The sequence below is a fragment of the Schistosoma mansoni genome, chromosome 4, assembly GCF_000237925.1.
Source record: "Schistosoma mansoni strain Puerto Rico chromosome 4, complete genome".
In the NCBI taxonomy this organism is placed as follows: domain Eukaryota; kingdom Metazoa; phylum Platyhelminthes; class Trematoda; order Strigeidida; family Schistosomatidae; genus Schistosoma; species Schistosoma mansoni.
Window position 1 is genome coordinate 29,308,108 of NC_031498.1, and position 17,140 is coordinate 29,325,247.

General features: G+C 39.0%; 1 protein-coding gene across 1 annotated transcript in view; it reads right to left on the reverse strand.

The window, feature by feature from the left end:
• The window catches only part of Smp_055760.1 (family M41 unassigned peptidase (M41 family)), a gene marked incomplete at both ends in the record, with an annotated part of 10,287 nt that extends 4,832 nt beyond the window's left edge, over positions 1-5,455 (reverse strand). The window contains 5 exons of the mRNA XM_018797426.1: positions 1,618-1,743; positions 2,569-2,907; positions 4,708-4,869; positions 4,902-4,981; positions 5,026-5,455. Of these exons, the coding sequence (XP_018652469.1) occupies positions 1,618-1,743; positions 2,569-2,907; positions 4,708-4,869; positions 4,902-4,981; positions 5,026-5,455 (1,137 nt within the window). The remainder of the gene's footprint in view (positions 1-1,617; positions 1,744-2,568; positions 2,908-4,707; positions 4,870-4,901; positions 4,982-5,025) is intronic.
• Positions 5,456-17,140: the final 11,685 nt, after the last annotated feature.

Below are 17,140 nucleotides of genomic sequence, written 5' to 3' on the forward strand. Positions count from 1 at the left end.
GTTTAACGTTGGTCGCTTCAGGATTTCAGTGAAAGGTTGAGTTTTCTCTATAACAACAAAGCAGGATAAAAACTAATCACATTCAAATAAAATATTAACCTACATACTTTGTGTAATGGTATACTATCCGCAGTCAGCAATGCTACTAAAGCATGACCAGCCTCATGAAATGCTGACACTCGATTAGTTTGATCATCCAATGGACGACGTTTAGCTGGTCCCATTATTAATCGATCACGAGCATCCCATAAATGATGCATTTCAACAAAAGGATCATTACGTAGTGCAGCAGCGATAGCAGCCTGAAATAAATTGGATTTGTACAAAATGTATTTTATGTAGCGAAAGGGGGAAAACAGTTGTTGGCTCAGTAGAAAAAAGTTGTAAATAGTTATTAAATTGCAATAAACTGAAATCATGAGAAAAAGTAGGACTAGTAAGTAGGACATCTCAAAGCCATAGATAAGTCCTTTAAAGGTTACAGTAAAAACGAAGTCAACAAAAGATAATGAAACTCTGAATAGAACATGAGTATATTATTCTTTGAAGTGAACAGTTTATATACCAAATTATAGACTATGCAAAGTGATATAGGCCCAGAATCATTCGTAATGGCCTAGGTGCATTCACTCTTTGTCTTCCCATAGATCATAAGTTTCTAAATTATCTTGTAAGTTATTACTGCATGAATCCATATTTTCTCCTTAAACTATATATTTTCTATCCCTATTTGTTTCTACTACTACTGATTCTGTAACTGCTTATATCATTCTGGGATTTTTCTGTGCTGATGTGGTGTGGTGACGTGAACCGATGAACATGTGTGCCAGGTTTTATGTGTGCACATGACTGACTGACAGACAATAGAGAACTGATCTTCAAAAAAGTATGTGAAATTACATCCAAATGTTAAATCGGTTTCATCAGTATGAGTCAGAATTAGTGAAATGGTGCAGGCGCTCTGATTACCATCATTAGGTTTCAACCTACTTTGCTTACATTGATCTCGAAAGCACTGTAGCTCTCATGTGTTATAAACAGTGTACAGTTAGTTGACGTGTGTGTTGATGTTATCAAGAAAGACAATTAAAGCTTCATTCATGTTGGACATCATAACACTTTCAAAATTCTCATCTTGAGTTACAGCATCTTAAAATTTCTGGTCTAGTACCGCAAACTAATCTGCATACCTGGTTCATCAGGTTAATTTAGGAGTATCTCATGCCTGTTGGTGAGATAAGCATGCAGCAGCAGTCTCTATAACAGGCCTCAACATACACAAGGGAAAAAGCAAGATCTTGAAGTACAACACAGAGCACCAACCAAGTCACGGTTGATGGAGCTCTGGAAGAGGTGGAAAGTTTTACGTACCTAGGCAGCACCATTGATAAACAGGGACGATCTGGCGCAAATAGGAATAAACTTGGAGCAGGAGTATCTCAAGCGTTTAATTTGTGATTCTCACTTACTAGATTAGAGGTTAGAACCCATTTCTTTCACTTTGATTTAGATATTCATGTGAAATGATCTCTTACCTGGTACACAAGCTTATAGAAGGCACTCTAAATCCCAATAAAATAGTGTTTGGGTTACCACCATCAACACAGAAAAACTTACTTGATTAACCAAATTCTGTATATCCGCACCAGTGTATCCAACTGTTCCATGGGCCAACTTTTCTATATCAATATTTGAGCCTGTTTTTACTTTTTTTAAGTAAAGATTTAGAAGAGCTATTCTGCCCTACAATAAAAAGGGATGGATGATAACAATGTTGGATTTAAATAAATAATACACTTATAACAATCTACCCAATGCTCAATTTATTCAAAATTATCAAACCAAAACTTGGTAATGATACCTACAGTGTTGGTGTTTGCTATGGTGGCACAAGCAGCTAATCACCTACTTATTCATACGTTAGGCTATCGTAAACCCAAACGATTTTGATCACATTAACCTATTGATAGGAACCGATGAAGTGAGTCAAAATTAGTTTACCAATGTAGTTTTTATTCGTCTTAATGAACAAATTATAACCAGTATCTCAAAAACAGAAATATTATTTGTCTGAAATGTCAAATTAGAACTTTTCTCCAAAACTAATAATTACTGATGATGGAAACCTAGAATGAAAACATATCTCTTCCTATCACAATTTGATGTAACTTGAAAATTGTTACTAAAACTCGCTCATCTAACGGTAAAAATTGTATATCGGTAGAATAACCTGTTTTAAAGTGATTATTGAAGTTGTGCTGTTCAATAATCAGTGTTTATTGAAGTTTGTTACGCAGATGGTATTTTGTCACATTGCGGTGTATTTTATTTATGCATAATGACGCTGTTTTGCAACTGCCATTTTAGGAATAAAACGTCATGACGCTATTGTGTCGAAACTTTTTGTGCTCGTTATTTCGTTTGGTAATAATGATCGCTTACCACTCAATACATACTAAACCATTTTCATCTCCATATTCTATCATAAGAGTAGAAGTTTATGCTGTACAAATGATAGCAACATTAACATGGAAATAGGTGTATCAAACTGGTCTAATATTTACTAACTTCATAAGTTGGTGGTGATACATGAATTTGGACATCAAAACGACCAGGTCTCAATAAAGCCTTGTCTAAGACTTCTGCTTGATTTGTTGCACCTAAAACAATAATTCCTTCTTTCGACTGGAACCCATCCATTTCTGCGAGAAGCTGGTTAATTGTCTGATTCGCAAAGGGATGATGAGGAGAAAATGTTCGATTTCCCCCGACAGAATCTATTTCATCAATAAATACCAAACATGGTGAATTCTGTTTGGCAGTGGTGAAAAGTTGTCGAATACGAGAAGCTCCTAGTCCAACGAGGACTTCGTCGAAACTACTCCCAGAAGCATATAAGAAAGGGACCTGTATAAAAGATAAATTCAGATTTTAGAAATCTCAAGTAATTAATAAAAATTACCCATTCTTACTTACGCCCTCTCCACTTTAAGTGTAAAAGAACGATGTACTAGTGATTGTCTGGCTTGCAGAATCAAACAAAGAAGAGATACATGGAGAATAAACGGCTTAGCACAGACGTGTATCTGTTCAAGTTTCCACACTTCATATGAGCTCACCAAAGAAACATCAAGAACAAAGTGATGGAACCAACTACAGTAGTGAAAGTAAATGGAATATAACGGAACGGAATAAAAAATGACAGATATCGAAAAATACCATGTTTAAGATTGCAAGGAGCGGTATGTTAGTGTTATCGCAACCTAATTCAGACTATTCGACATAATTTTCGGCCATTACTTAGGATAATTTTCCTGCCAGATAATAACTCAGTTGTAATTCAGAATTGATGAAAGGAATCCACAAGGAACTATTAATTTTCCCAGAGTTTTGTTACTTTTGTGTGTTAAGCATGAAAATCATGCTTTCAGCCAGAAATAAATTTTGTCAATCTATCTGTCTACTTAGGAAGCCGAACATATTTCTAACACGAAGTATCTCACGGATCTGCACTATTCCGTACGGTTACTGAACTTGATTACTTCAAGTACGATGGGCCACAAAAGCCCTCTGGTAAGGTCGAGGGTAGGGAGATTCCGTTCTCCCTCTCAGAATACTTCCATATGGCCACACACATATTAGCCACTGCCAGGGAAGTCCTACTCAATGCTTGCTCGCAGCAGGATATTGATTGCGACATTGAATGAATGTTATCAAATGAATGTGATTAGTTAGGATTTTGATTGAAGCTAGAATAGTATATTCAGTAGTAATTGTCACTTTTTCCCCCGAATGCCTTGGTACTGCCGAGAGTTCGCTCTCTTGAAATGCTCTCACATGGCCACCAGTATATAGCCTCTGTCAGGGAAGTCCTACTCACTGCATTCTCGTGCCACAGGTGTTGTTTACGAAATTGAGAGGACCAAAAGCGAATGTCCGGTGCTTTAACTGGGTTGGTGGACACGGAAAGTCCACCTAGAGTTAGAAAACCCTGATTCCAAACCAATGGTGCACATGGCCTCCAGTATCCTGAGGGGACAAATGGCGTATGAACCAATTGTTGGCCACCGGCTACCATGGGAGTGCATCTCCTTACGTTGCTCCATTGCCTTGTGGATTAGACCTTTAGGTTGAAGGCTCCGTGTGCCCTCCTAAATAAGCCACCTGCTCCGGTCAGGGCACTCGGGCAGTATCGCAGCCCACACACAAATCAAATGAAATACGACATTGAGAGGACGAAAAGCGAATATCCAGCGCTTAAATGTATTACATTACATAAATAAAACCCTATAAAAGTACTTGTTCTTATCTTGTTTACAATCAAACTGTCTCAACTGACTGCACAATACATTATCCTAGCTACATCTGTGTTATTCTTAATTTTACCATCTAACGAGCATTTGAAAAACCCTGAGAAACGATAAATTTGGAATGTGGTATCATTGTTGACGAAATTTCCGGAAGCTGGTCGCCCAGTCAATGTACCCTAAACTTATACGTCTGTTTGATGATTTTCCAGTCACAGTTGGTACAAAGTGATAATATAACCAGCTGTACAGCCAAATGTTTTGGATAGGAAGTAAGCTGATATCTTAGTTACACTAAACTATACTCTTATTTGTAGGGAAGAAAATAGAGATAAATGTGAAAACGTGAAACATTTAGAATGGTGTCCAAGATGTTGAAAATCATTGTGTTTTAACATACTTGGGCTTCTCCAGACACGGCTTTAGCGAGTAGGGTTTTTCCAACTCCAGGAGGACCCACAAGGAGGACACCTTTAGGGAGTTTAGCTCCAATCTGATTGAACTTTTCAGGGTTTCTAAGAAATTCAACGACATCCACGAGTTCCTTTTTGACCTCATCACACTAAAATTTTGGTTAATAAAACTGAGAACTACTCCTTGGACGTCACTAAAGCTAACGTCAGTGTTTTCAGCAAACGACCCTATATTCTGGTCCAAGAATTTCGGGAACGTACCTAGTGACCAAAATTCCAGTTATCGTGAGCAACAAACAACTTACCACCAAGTGTCTTTTTTAAAAACACTATGGTGAAGCAAGAGACCACCCCAAAAAGAATAGTCTTTATAATAATTGTCCTCCACATCTGCATTTTATTTGACGACTTCCCACTGTCAGTTGACGACTGAAAACCTCTACGATAGGCATCTACTAGTCGAAGCTGTGCTGATGGTGTTTGATCCTTTAAAATTTCATCCAGATCTGAACTCACTGTTGATGAATCTGAATTACGTTGCCTAGCTTCTTTCGTGTCAATAATAAATGAACTAGAAGGACGGTTGATTTTTCTAGACTTTGTAACAAATATCCGAGCGTGGTTGTTAGGTATTTTGATATATGAAGGGTACAAGGCGGCCAAGCGAGAATGAAACGTCCCTCGGTTGCTCACACAGCAACTTCTGATAATCCGACAACACGGACTGACAATCATTAGTAAGCTTGGTAATTAAACAAAATTCCCACCTGACCTTGGTGGTCAAAAACTTCCAATATATCCAATATCCAATATCTCAAAAATCTTAATCACCAGCTTTTATAAGGCGATTGATTTCCTTGCGCTCGATTCTCGTTGTTTCAAGACGGCTTCAGGTATTCGGTAATGTCCAGTAGGTGGTATTCTAGCCACTCGACTCCACCGACTCCAGTCAGTTTGGTAGTTATTTGTAGATTTGTATATCTTGTGGTTTAAGTGAGTGATGAAGCAATTAGGCGGTCGATATAAGTTGGTAGAGGGTTTATTGGAACAAATGTGGCTACAGTGATTACCTCATAATATAAGACAGATCCTCAGAGTGTCAAGTAAATCAATCACCCTGGAGGACCTATCAGGCATGGCAGATAAAGTGATAAAAATCTACCCAGGTGACTGTAGTGTAAACACCGACCAAGTAGACGGCAAAGTGGATAACAGTAGCCACTAGTGGTAGCCTCATTTTGATAACAATGAACTGACTTATCAAGTAACCTGGTAGCATTACAAGCAATCATATCAATTGTTCACGCCAAGCGAGCTAGATCGGTGTCGAGACGAAAATCGTTTTCGAGACAACATTCGGAATCACCCAAGTAAAACCCAGGAATTTATTGATAATACCAAAAATAAGGCACAAAGATACGACGATGCACAGGATCGTGAACATTTACAACATCCGATAATGAAAATCATGGAAACGGGCTGGCCAGACAGTAATGGAGGCGGCTGTTTCTGGCCAAGTGGCTAGGCGTTTCTATCATATCAGGGATCACATTTCTGACTCAGATCTTTAGTCGATGCAGAAGCAGAAATCAGCATCATCCCGCTTGATTTATCTCAACGGCGATATACTTCAAGTGGCAAAGTGTCACTACAGGCGGTCAACGAAACAGTTAACAAAACATATGGAGAGCAGTCTTTGATTTTAGACCTCGCTCAAGTTAAACAACCCATCCTTGAAGCTGACTTTCCTAGTGCTTAAGATTTGCCGGTGAACATGAATGAAAAGAAGTCGGTAGATAGGAACATACATCCACAAGTGAATGGTACCCCCACTAATTGTGGAATGTATGGTATCCGAGTGGTTAAACCGACTAATAAGGTTTCACTAGTTTCAAAATTATGAGTGCATTACCAAGGTAGATTGTCAAAAAGAACATACAATATGCCATGTTTGGCATCATATAACCACCACAGGTCCAACAATCTGCAGTAAGTCACATAGACTGCCCCCGAACAAGAAGAAATTCGAACACATGATGTAACTCGGTATCACATGGCAATCTAGGAGTCCATAGGCTTCTCCTTTACATAAGTTTTTCAAGAGGGATGAGCACTGACGTCTATGTGGTAATTATCGTCGTTTGAATAACTAGACTGCTCCAGACAAGTACCCCATTCCTCATTTACGTGTTCTCGCTTTGAACATATTGTTTCAAAGCTAGACCTCGTAAGATAATGCCATCGAATTCCGATGGCACCACAGGATATTGAAAAAAACAGCCATTATCATACCCTTTGGTTTGTTTGAATTCTCGAGGATGCCATTCCGACCAGAAAATGCAGCTCAAACATCTCAATGATTCATGGACGTCGTCGTAAGAGGCTTAGACTTTGTATTTGTTCATATCGACGACATTTTGACCGCCAGCTCATCTACAGAAGAATATGTACAGCGTTTGTACATTCTCTTCGATCGCTTCAAAAGTCATAGTGTTGTGGATAGCCCTTCAAAGTGCATACTTTGCATTCCAGCTCTGGAGTTTCCGGGACGCCGTATCGACTGACAAAGTATTAAACCACTCCAAGAAAAGGTCGAAGTTATGAATAATTGTCCAGAACCAAATTCATTAAAATCTCTGCGCCGATTTAACGGCACGTGCAATTCATATCGTTGTTTTTTACACAACTGTGCAGCGGCATTACAATCTTTAACAGATCTTCTGAGGCTGGATAGGAAAGAAACAGAATCGAATAAAGAACGAACCTTTCACCTTATCACTTGATGCAAAAACTACTTTTGTTAACGCAAAATCTACGATCACAAACGCTACTATATTACAACGTTTAAACTCTGACCCTACAACGCACCTAATCCTCTGCCCTGACGCATCTCAAAAGGTTGTAAGGGCAGTACTACAGCAATGAGTGAATGACATCATCATATCGATAGTGTTTTTCACTAATCGTTTATCGCTAGCCCAAAAGCGTTATAGCACCTTCGAACGTTAATTGCAAGCTATCTATTTGGTGGTAAAGTATTTCACTTTTCTATTACGGGACGCGAATTTACGATAATGACCGACCATAAACTCGTATGTTATTCTTTTAACACTTCATATGATCGATATTCCTCACGTGAAGCAAGGCAACTGGATTACACAATTTATGGCTGACATCCAGTTCATCAAAGGGCACTTCACTATCACAACCGACGCTTTATCTCGGAAGGATATCAATGCGCTGGTACAAAACCAAGATATCAACCTAGAAACGACAGCTAAATCACCAGTAGACGATACAGATCTGAAAACCTTCAAAGAGAGGTCGAACTTCCTCCTCAAGTCTGTACCAATTCCATTTTCCGATTTATCTATTACCTGCGATGTTTCAACCGGTAAAAATTGTCTTTTTGTTCCCGAGGCTTGTCGACGACGGGTCTTTCAACAATTTCACGAACTTTCATGCCCTGGGGTCCGAGCTACAGCGAAACTCATCACAGAGCGTTTCATCTGACTCGGATACAAAAAGATGAACGCGAAACTCCATGCAATGCCAACGCAGTTAAGTCAAACGACAAACAGTCAATCCGCCTGGGAAGTTTCCATCACCTGGTAGACGCTTACAACACGCACATCTAGATATCGTTGGCCCTCCTCCACCACCAAACTCCTTCATACATATGCCAGTTTCAATCCGTCCTATCATAGGAGCTTGTCGTGGTGTTGCTTTTTAAATGCACGATCTTCAAAGCTGAACATATATTTACTGAGGAGGTTCACTTTCAACACATTACACCGAGAGAGGGTCAATAATGGTCGTAAGGTCCATTTTCAAGTTTTCGTGTGTGAAAGTCCCTCCGTGCCTACATTTGCAACTTGTTGTTAATGGTTTCTTTAGTTGTACATTATTGTTAGTCTTTTTGATGCCATTTGAGATTGTAATGTTTGATTTCATAACAGTTTTAGCATTTACTCTTTCGCTTTCACTGAGTTTCTATGTTTCTTCCTGAACTGTATCTATGTTGTTTTAGTTGATATTTAATCTTGGCGGCAGCTATATTGATTGTTCCCTCTTTGATTGTGTTGCTTGATTTGACTGGGATAGTGCACTTTGGTTTTGAATTTAAACACATTCCCAGAATTGGAAACACTTTGTGTTACAAAGCAACAAACTATTATCTTTTGGACGGATTTTTACTTGATCTATCCAGCAAGGATAGAATGACACTTATTTTTTGGTGTGTTCGGTGATTTTCTTATATTTCTTATCAATTTGTCTGTTTATTGTAATTTAGATCGGTTGTTGTGGGGACAATTATTGGTTGAATAACTGAGTGGTAATATTTGTTTAGGTGAAATTGTACATTTGTATTTATGATGAAATTTAGAACCGTTGTTACCCCAATCACCTTGTTCTGACTTCAATTGGGATTCACGAGTATCTTCTCCTACCAGACAGTTATTCTCCAGTCAAACCTAGTTTGGATCTAACAATGGTTAACGCGCAAACATTCACTCAGTCTTGCAGGCGTGGTCATTCCTGTATAACCTACACCTTTCCACTTTAAATATATTATTCTCTCCCCAGCCAAAATGTGTTATTCCTAAGTGCTAAGTATCGTGTCGTTAATTATCACAATACGATGAGTCAGTGTAGACAATGATGTAACTTCCGCGTAAGAACTTACAGATTAGGCAGTTACACCATGACATACATGCGATTTCAGGACTAGGTATTTTATTAGAGTAGCACTAATATCCCAGAAAGACCATAATTCTACAAGTTTTCCAGACTTTCAGAAGTGAACTACATTTAAACAATAGCCTACCATCCAACAGTGAATGATCTGGCCGAGAGATTTACCCGCCAACTAAAAAGCTCGCTAATGTCACAGGCCGATACATCAACATGAAGTGATGCTCTACCATCCATACTTACTGGAATTCGCTCAACCGTCAAAGAAGATAGGCTGCACATCAGTTGACCTGGTCTGTGGTACGATCTTAGTATTACCAGAACAATTGGTTAACTCCGATGAAAGTGCACCAAGCGATCCACTTGTTTAGCAAGCCGTTTATGCAGACTATGAAGCAGATTAAAGCGATACCCCGACGTGGACACAGCCGTCAGGTACAACTCGACAAACATCTGAAAAACGTGCGAATTGATCCTTGTCCGAGTCGACACTGTTAAAAAGCCGTTAGTGCAACCGTAAGAAGGACCTTACTGAGTCAAACACTTCATCATCACCAAAAATGGGAATAAGAAAACTATCTCCATAGATAAATTAAAGCTGCCTCCGATGATGGCCAACAAGGTAAAGAAAATACTATCATGGATAAACAACTACCATTAACCCCTATGAAATGGGAGGACGATGAAAAACTGAGCAATAATTCTACATGTTTAACACGTTCAGGGATAAGTGTAAAAAAGCCCAGGAGTTATGTTCACTTGTGGGCTAAAAAGTAAATCAATAAAATGAAATAAACAGTTCGATTTCTGTGAGTTTGCCGACAGTTCTGTATCTTGTTGTCATTACCAACCGAAGACACTGTTATTGAAACATTTTCATTTTTGTTGCGTTTAACCACACTCACACAACTCTGCACACTAACACGCTGTACACTATCAACGTGCATGTCATATTCTGTAATATCCATACATCTATTGCCAAAAATTGATTTTCCGTAAAACACCAATGTATGTCTGCTTTTGTGTTTCTTTCACTTTTATTTTTGTAGCCATGTATTCTTTTCTTCCCTCATTTGCTTTGTATACCAGTGTTACCTCTAGACACTTGGGTGGATCTGTGTGAGGATAGTTGAGGTAAACTTATCTTGTGATTAGTTTTTACCATTATTTGCATTTCCTCAGTAATGCTCATGATTTGTACAATTGTCGTTATTGGCTGTGAAATAGTTGTTTAAGAACACATGACCTCTGATTTTATGTACCTTTTTTGAATACCCCATAGCATGACACACTGATTATCGCTCGCAAATACACCATTACACTCATATGCCTTTTCTTTTCAATTGCCCCTTTTTATGATAACGGAACTCTAATACATTTGCTATCTATGTTTACAGATCACAGTGATATCCTTATTACATGCTTTATCTAGATATACACTTCGAACTATAACAATTGTGGTTGGAATTATTGACTACTTATAGTTGTGGATTACAAGACCAAAAGAAACTTGAACACGCCGATTTCTGACAATTTAAGCAACGTCCTGTATATTTTTCTTGTGTGTATGGATGATATTTAATGTATTAATACATTGATTTTTATCGTAATAGCTTTAACATTATTTTTGGAATTGACATATTTGATCAAACACTATGTGTTTGTCGCAGCAGACTAGGGCACCTGGACACCAGCAGCTAACATTTTGCCAGGCAAGAAGTCGGGTGGTTGAAGTAAAAGAATGATGAGGTGGTTATTCGTGTGTTAAGAGAAGACGATTGTTTCAGGTGTAATGAATACGTCAACTAATTGTTTATGTGGGAATAAAACCATAAGAGGGGAAACTGAAATGATAATAATGTACGTAAAAGTTAGTTACCGATATTCAGTAGTGATAACCGTGGTAATTTATGAGCCATTCATCAAAACAGAGGGTGCAAGAGGGGGATTGCAATCCATGGATGAGGGAGCGTTTGTCGAGTTTCCTATCCAAACTACCTGTTAACTGGGCCGTGGTCATGTTGGCTGCGAGAGCATTCCTAATTGGGGCAACTCTCAGAGAGAAAAAGTGAGAACGTATCTGGGTGTTCGCCCTTTGATGTGAAATATTTTGAGGGTTGCCTTGATGAGCTTGATGATGGTGCATCACATATCATACTTAAATTATCTCATATTTTGCTCTCTACTTCGCTGAGGAGCATGTACAGTAATAGCGTTACCACTATTGCTCACACTACAATTACATTTACGACCAGCAGAGGCAGAGGTTTAAATCCAGAGTTTAATAGTAAGTCGAAAATACCCATTTCTGTCAATGGGATGGTAAGAAAGCTTAGAATGACATCAGATAAAAAACCTCCAGGTAATGTGCTTGACATGTATCACTCAACTCAAACATTAAAACTAAACCTCTAAATAGGCAATCAGAATCACACTCTTACCCAGGACGCTACATCTAACAAGACTAGTAAGCAAAGGAGAAACATGCGAAAAGTACGCTTCACAATGACCGTGCTGTTGACTACTTGAGAGAAGCAACACAAAAACTACAATTTTATCTCATGCCCATCATCCGTTACAACCAAAAACTCAGCATTGGAATGTGATTTTCGTGTCTCGGCTAATTGTCGTTATGATACTCCATTACCTAGGCAGTAATACGGGTTGTGGATTTATGGTAAGGTTTGATATTAGTACCTAACCTCCTGCCTAACTATGATCAATGACCCAGCCTATAGACTAAGAAACAATGCATATACACTATTTACCGAAAAACACCAAAAACAAATGCGTTGTAGGTTTTTTACAGTTCGGTATAGTTTATTGTGGAACAGGTTGCCAATACCTATCCGTAACTGTGACACCTTCACCAAATTTAAAAGGCTAATAACCCTGTTACTAAACTCTAAAGAACTTCAACTATTCCTTGAACTCCCGCCTACCAATGAGGCACTTTATTATGGACCGCCCAATATCTAGACGGAACAAGAATATAACGAACTCCATTGTCGTTTGAATATAGCAAAACTAGAGAAAACATGCTTTATCCTTCCCCACTATTTATTGATTATTAACCATGGCCTTCCGCTCCTAACCCTCATTTTCAGTTTCCGAATCTCTCTAATGGTTAAATCCAAATTATTCTTCCTAAGTGTCATGTCCTTTTATTTTTCTTAGTACAAGTAGACAGATAACTCACTAATCTTATGGATGCTGACCAACTAAGGCCGATCAAAAGAAGCTCAAATGTCCTAAATTCTTGTGAGTTGTTCAATGTTTTATTTTTCTTACCCTGAAAATTTTACAATATTTTCTTTCATATCCTCTGGTTTGCTATTAGCCCTTACCATCTCTTAACCACATATAATCTTTGTCCCTTCTAACCTTTACCATTAGTTATCTTCATAGTAGTACGATATATTAAATGGATATCTAACCCACATTACAAATGCTATTACCATCTGATTTGCCTGTAACATGGAACTTGTAGAGACAGTGTATTCCAAATATGGTCCTTGATTAAAGCAATATTCATACCGACCACAAACGTAAGAGAGCCTAACATCATAAAAGGAGGGAGGGTGGCGTTACTGACCAGCAAACATGATGGTGGGGAGATAACTTCAATCCACCCGTGTCTGTAGGGCAGAACATATTAATTACGGCTCCTTATGTCTAGTGGGATGTCACGAACCAACGGTATTGATGCGAAATTATTCATGCAAAATACCACTTTAGATCATGCTAAAAAAAGCTGAATTGGTTCCACTTCCTACCGAGTAATCCTACTACAAGCAAACTAGGCAGTTGGCTAAAAACGAAGCCCACTCTATACCCTATAAAATCTAAAAACAAAAAAAGAGAGTTTATACAGCTTCTTAAGTAAAGGGAGACAGTCATTTGTATCGGAATACTGTTTTCAGCACTTTATTTTATAATTACACAATTCCATACTTCCTTCTGAACTACCTTCATTTATACAGTTTCTTACCCACTCATACCTTGCCCACACTTATTTTTCTTCAAAACATTAGTATGTCCTTATCTAATAAGTACTTCAGTAACAGACAAATAGACTAAATGGTTATACCTTAACTATTCCTCCATGAATATTGTGTGCTCTGTTTTTCGTCCTTCCTTTTTGTTATACCTTTTTCAGATACTTCACCGAAAACAGATATGGCACGGGTGACTTCGTCCTACACTGTTATTAAAGCTTCCGATATTCTGGAGGGATATAAGTTCGAAACCTCTAAAGGCCCCCAACTTCGCATGTATCTATTCTCGACCATCAGTTGTATGTTGCAACGCTACCTCCATAAAGTACGCCAAGTGTGATATTGACATGTTCCTTACGAAATCCATTTACATTCAAATCTTATGAAATATCAACCCATCTGAGTAATTCTCAACCGTGAAAATTGTAACTTCTTTAACGATTTGATCTTGCCTGTAAACTGGCATGCCTCATGTAACAAACTGTTATTTGAGAATAAATTATTATTATTTATCCTTGCTACTATAATGGTCCCGAAAATGTAGATTTGTTATGATGTGACCACGTGGACTACATTCCCGCAAGTGGGGTAAGCCATACAGGCAAAAAGCCTATAACAGACAGCTCTTTCGGATTCGGCCAACACACCTTAGAGAATAACCTATCTGGAACCCAGAGGACAGATGCTGCTGCACATGAGCACTACATCAAAAGATAAACCAACAAGGGGCTCTATAGATGCATAAGAGGGCTTAAGGTTAAACACATACTTTCAGCTGGATCTGATAATCGTAATTTTAACTGAAAAATAGCTATCGCCTGACGTCGTGGGTGATAAAATGATTCTACAAGGTGCGACTTTTTTCCGATACGATAGGTTACACAAAACGGGAGATAGAGTGGCGAAATACATTAACAGTAAATTCAAAACCACAACACCACACAGTGCTGAATTGATCTAGGTGACAGGATCATGCTGGTGTTGATTCTGAGTGAGCGTCATTAAGTACTTGATTGGGGGATATACGGGGCCCCCAAAGGTTCTAACACCCAAAAGGATAAGTCAGTAAGGGTGATATCAAAGTTGCTGTGCCCGGAGTTTGACCAAATATCAGTAGTTGTAAATTTCAACACGTCATCCCTAAATCTTAGCAAGCAGGATATAACCCCTAAAATGTGATTCCATAAGCGGCTCGCCACAGCTATCGGAATTTCAGGACTGAATGAACATGTGGATGATGCCATGAGATGAGACAGGGACGGAAAACTCTCAGAATTATATTGTTTGCTGACAAATGGTCAGCATCTAGTCAAGGTTATCCATGTTCATGTACCAAAAGAAAGTAGTGACCATGGTACATACATTTTTACTGTGATTAAAAGCAGGGTACTTTGGAGGGAAGAGAATATTTCCTACACTGTAGCAAACTATACGACTATGAGGGAGCATCTTCAACACTCCCATGGCCATGATAGTAGTGGAGGCTGGAAGTGGATGACTGCAGGGTGGTATTGAGGGACGTTTCCAGGCAAAGCCAGCAACCAAAAAGCAAGCTAACCCTAATCGTTTACAGATTCATGGCCAGGAGAAGGCTCACGAACCAGGGGATTCATACTCTTAAATGGCCAAACGGAAAAGATCCCACTAGCTTATAGATGTCAGAGATCTTTGATGCCAGCTTTAAAGACCAACTGAACCAGGAGCCTGTAAGTGAGGAACACTTCTCAAGTCCAGTCCCAGATGAGGGTATGGGTGACATTCAAGTAACTACCGGGTTAGCAATAAAGAGACTAAGATCACAGTACCTAGGAAAGTCACCAGAATTAAAACATGTTGTAGTATCGGTTGTTATGTTAAGCCCATATACTTTATTCTAGCTACTGGCCAAGCCAATTCACCTATACATTGAGTCATCTTTTGATCTTGTTAATTATTCGTTTATTAACCTTGACTATATTTTTATATGAGCGTATATGTGTACCCTTCATATCTTATTCATCATATGTCTGTCATTCATTTTTGTCTGATTATAAATGTTGAGTAATGCTTGCTCATAGCGAGTTGGCTTCCCAGCCACCTCCAATACTCATTATTTTTGCTTCGCTCTCGAGTTGGCTTCCCGGCCATCTCCACTGCATGTCATTTCCGCCTCGTTCGCTTCCTTCGCTTATTCTCCTGTTCACTCGCTCGTTATTATTCGCTCAGGTGTTGCTAACTTTCTGACCTGAGTTATTCGACAATAAACTGTAGTTGCTGTTATCTTTTGTCTTCTGATTTTACGCGCCGTTAAGATTAGAATTATATCGGTTACCGAAACGAACGATTAACGAATCGCGGTACTACAATGTTTTAAGGATGCGCGACAAAACTCTCTAATTCATCAAGTGGCTCAAATGCATTCCATCATTGATTTCAGTCTTCAGTAATAAAGATAGTAGGTTGGTGAACCTGTGTTAATCCTGACAGATTTCCTTCCAGTGAAGGTCTAGCTTCTTCTTGAAAATGTTCACTGATGGTGCTGATACCACTTGTTCTGGTAAAACGTTCCAGTCATTGACCACTCGATGAGAAAAACGGGACCCCACCTTTAGTTTATTAGATCGCGGTTTATGAACCTTCTTGCTATGACCTCGGAGATTATTAGTGCTGGAGGGAGCAAAAAGATAAGACATGTTAACACCCAGATCATAATTAAAGATACGAAATGCCAGTACAAGGTCACCTCGCGTCCTACGATAAGATAAGGGGAAAAGGTTTAGACGTTTTAAACGCTCATCGTAAGGGAGTTTAGAAAGACCCTTTACTAATTTTGTCCCTACACGCTGGACACGCTCAAGCGATTTAGTATCTTCTATCAGACAACGGCTAGCTGCTTGGATACAGTATTCTAAGTGTGGCCTTACATAGGTGGGATATAAGATTCGAAACATATCCTCGTCCAAGCATTTAATTGCTCTGCGAAGCGACCATAGCGCGCGATAGCCTTTGGAAGCAACCGCATTGCAGTGCGTAGTAGTTTTCAAGTCGTGACTTATAATTACTTCTAAGTCTTTGTGCTCTTGAACGCGTGGAAGAGATGTACCATTAATGGTATAGTGGTAACTAATATAGTGCCCGATGTGCATGAACACGCTCTTCCTGGAATTAACTTCCAGGCCCCGATCATGAGCCCACCTAACTAATTCGTCTAAATCTGCTTTCAGATAGCAACGATCAGTCTCATTTCTTATTGTTCTCCAAATTTTAACATCATCCGCAAACAATAACGTCGACGACTTAAGTAATAAAGGTAGTTCATTAATATACAGAAGGAAAAGTAAAGGGCCTAAGATGGTGCCTTGGAGTGCACCACTTTTGACCGGTTTCCATTCGGATAGCGTTCCATTGACCCTTACTCTCTGTCTGCGGTCACATAAGAAGCTTCCTATCCATTCCTGTATAGCACCTGCTATTCCAAAGCTCGAGAGCTTTTGCATAAGACCTAAGTGTGAAACCTTATCAGACGCTTTGCTAAAATCTATGAATATCACGTTGACAGACAGGCCGTTGTCTAGAGCAGCTGTCCAATCCTCTCTCGCAATGAGTAAGTTAGTCAAGCATGAATGCTTGCTACGAAACCCATGTTGCTCGGGAGTTAACAGATTGTACGAATCTATGTGACTCAGTAGCTTAGCCCGAATTAATTTTTCGAGTAACTTAACTACTATACTGGTCAGGCTAACAGGCC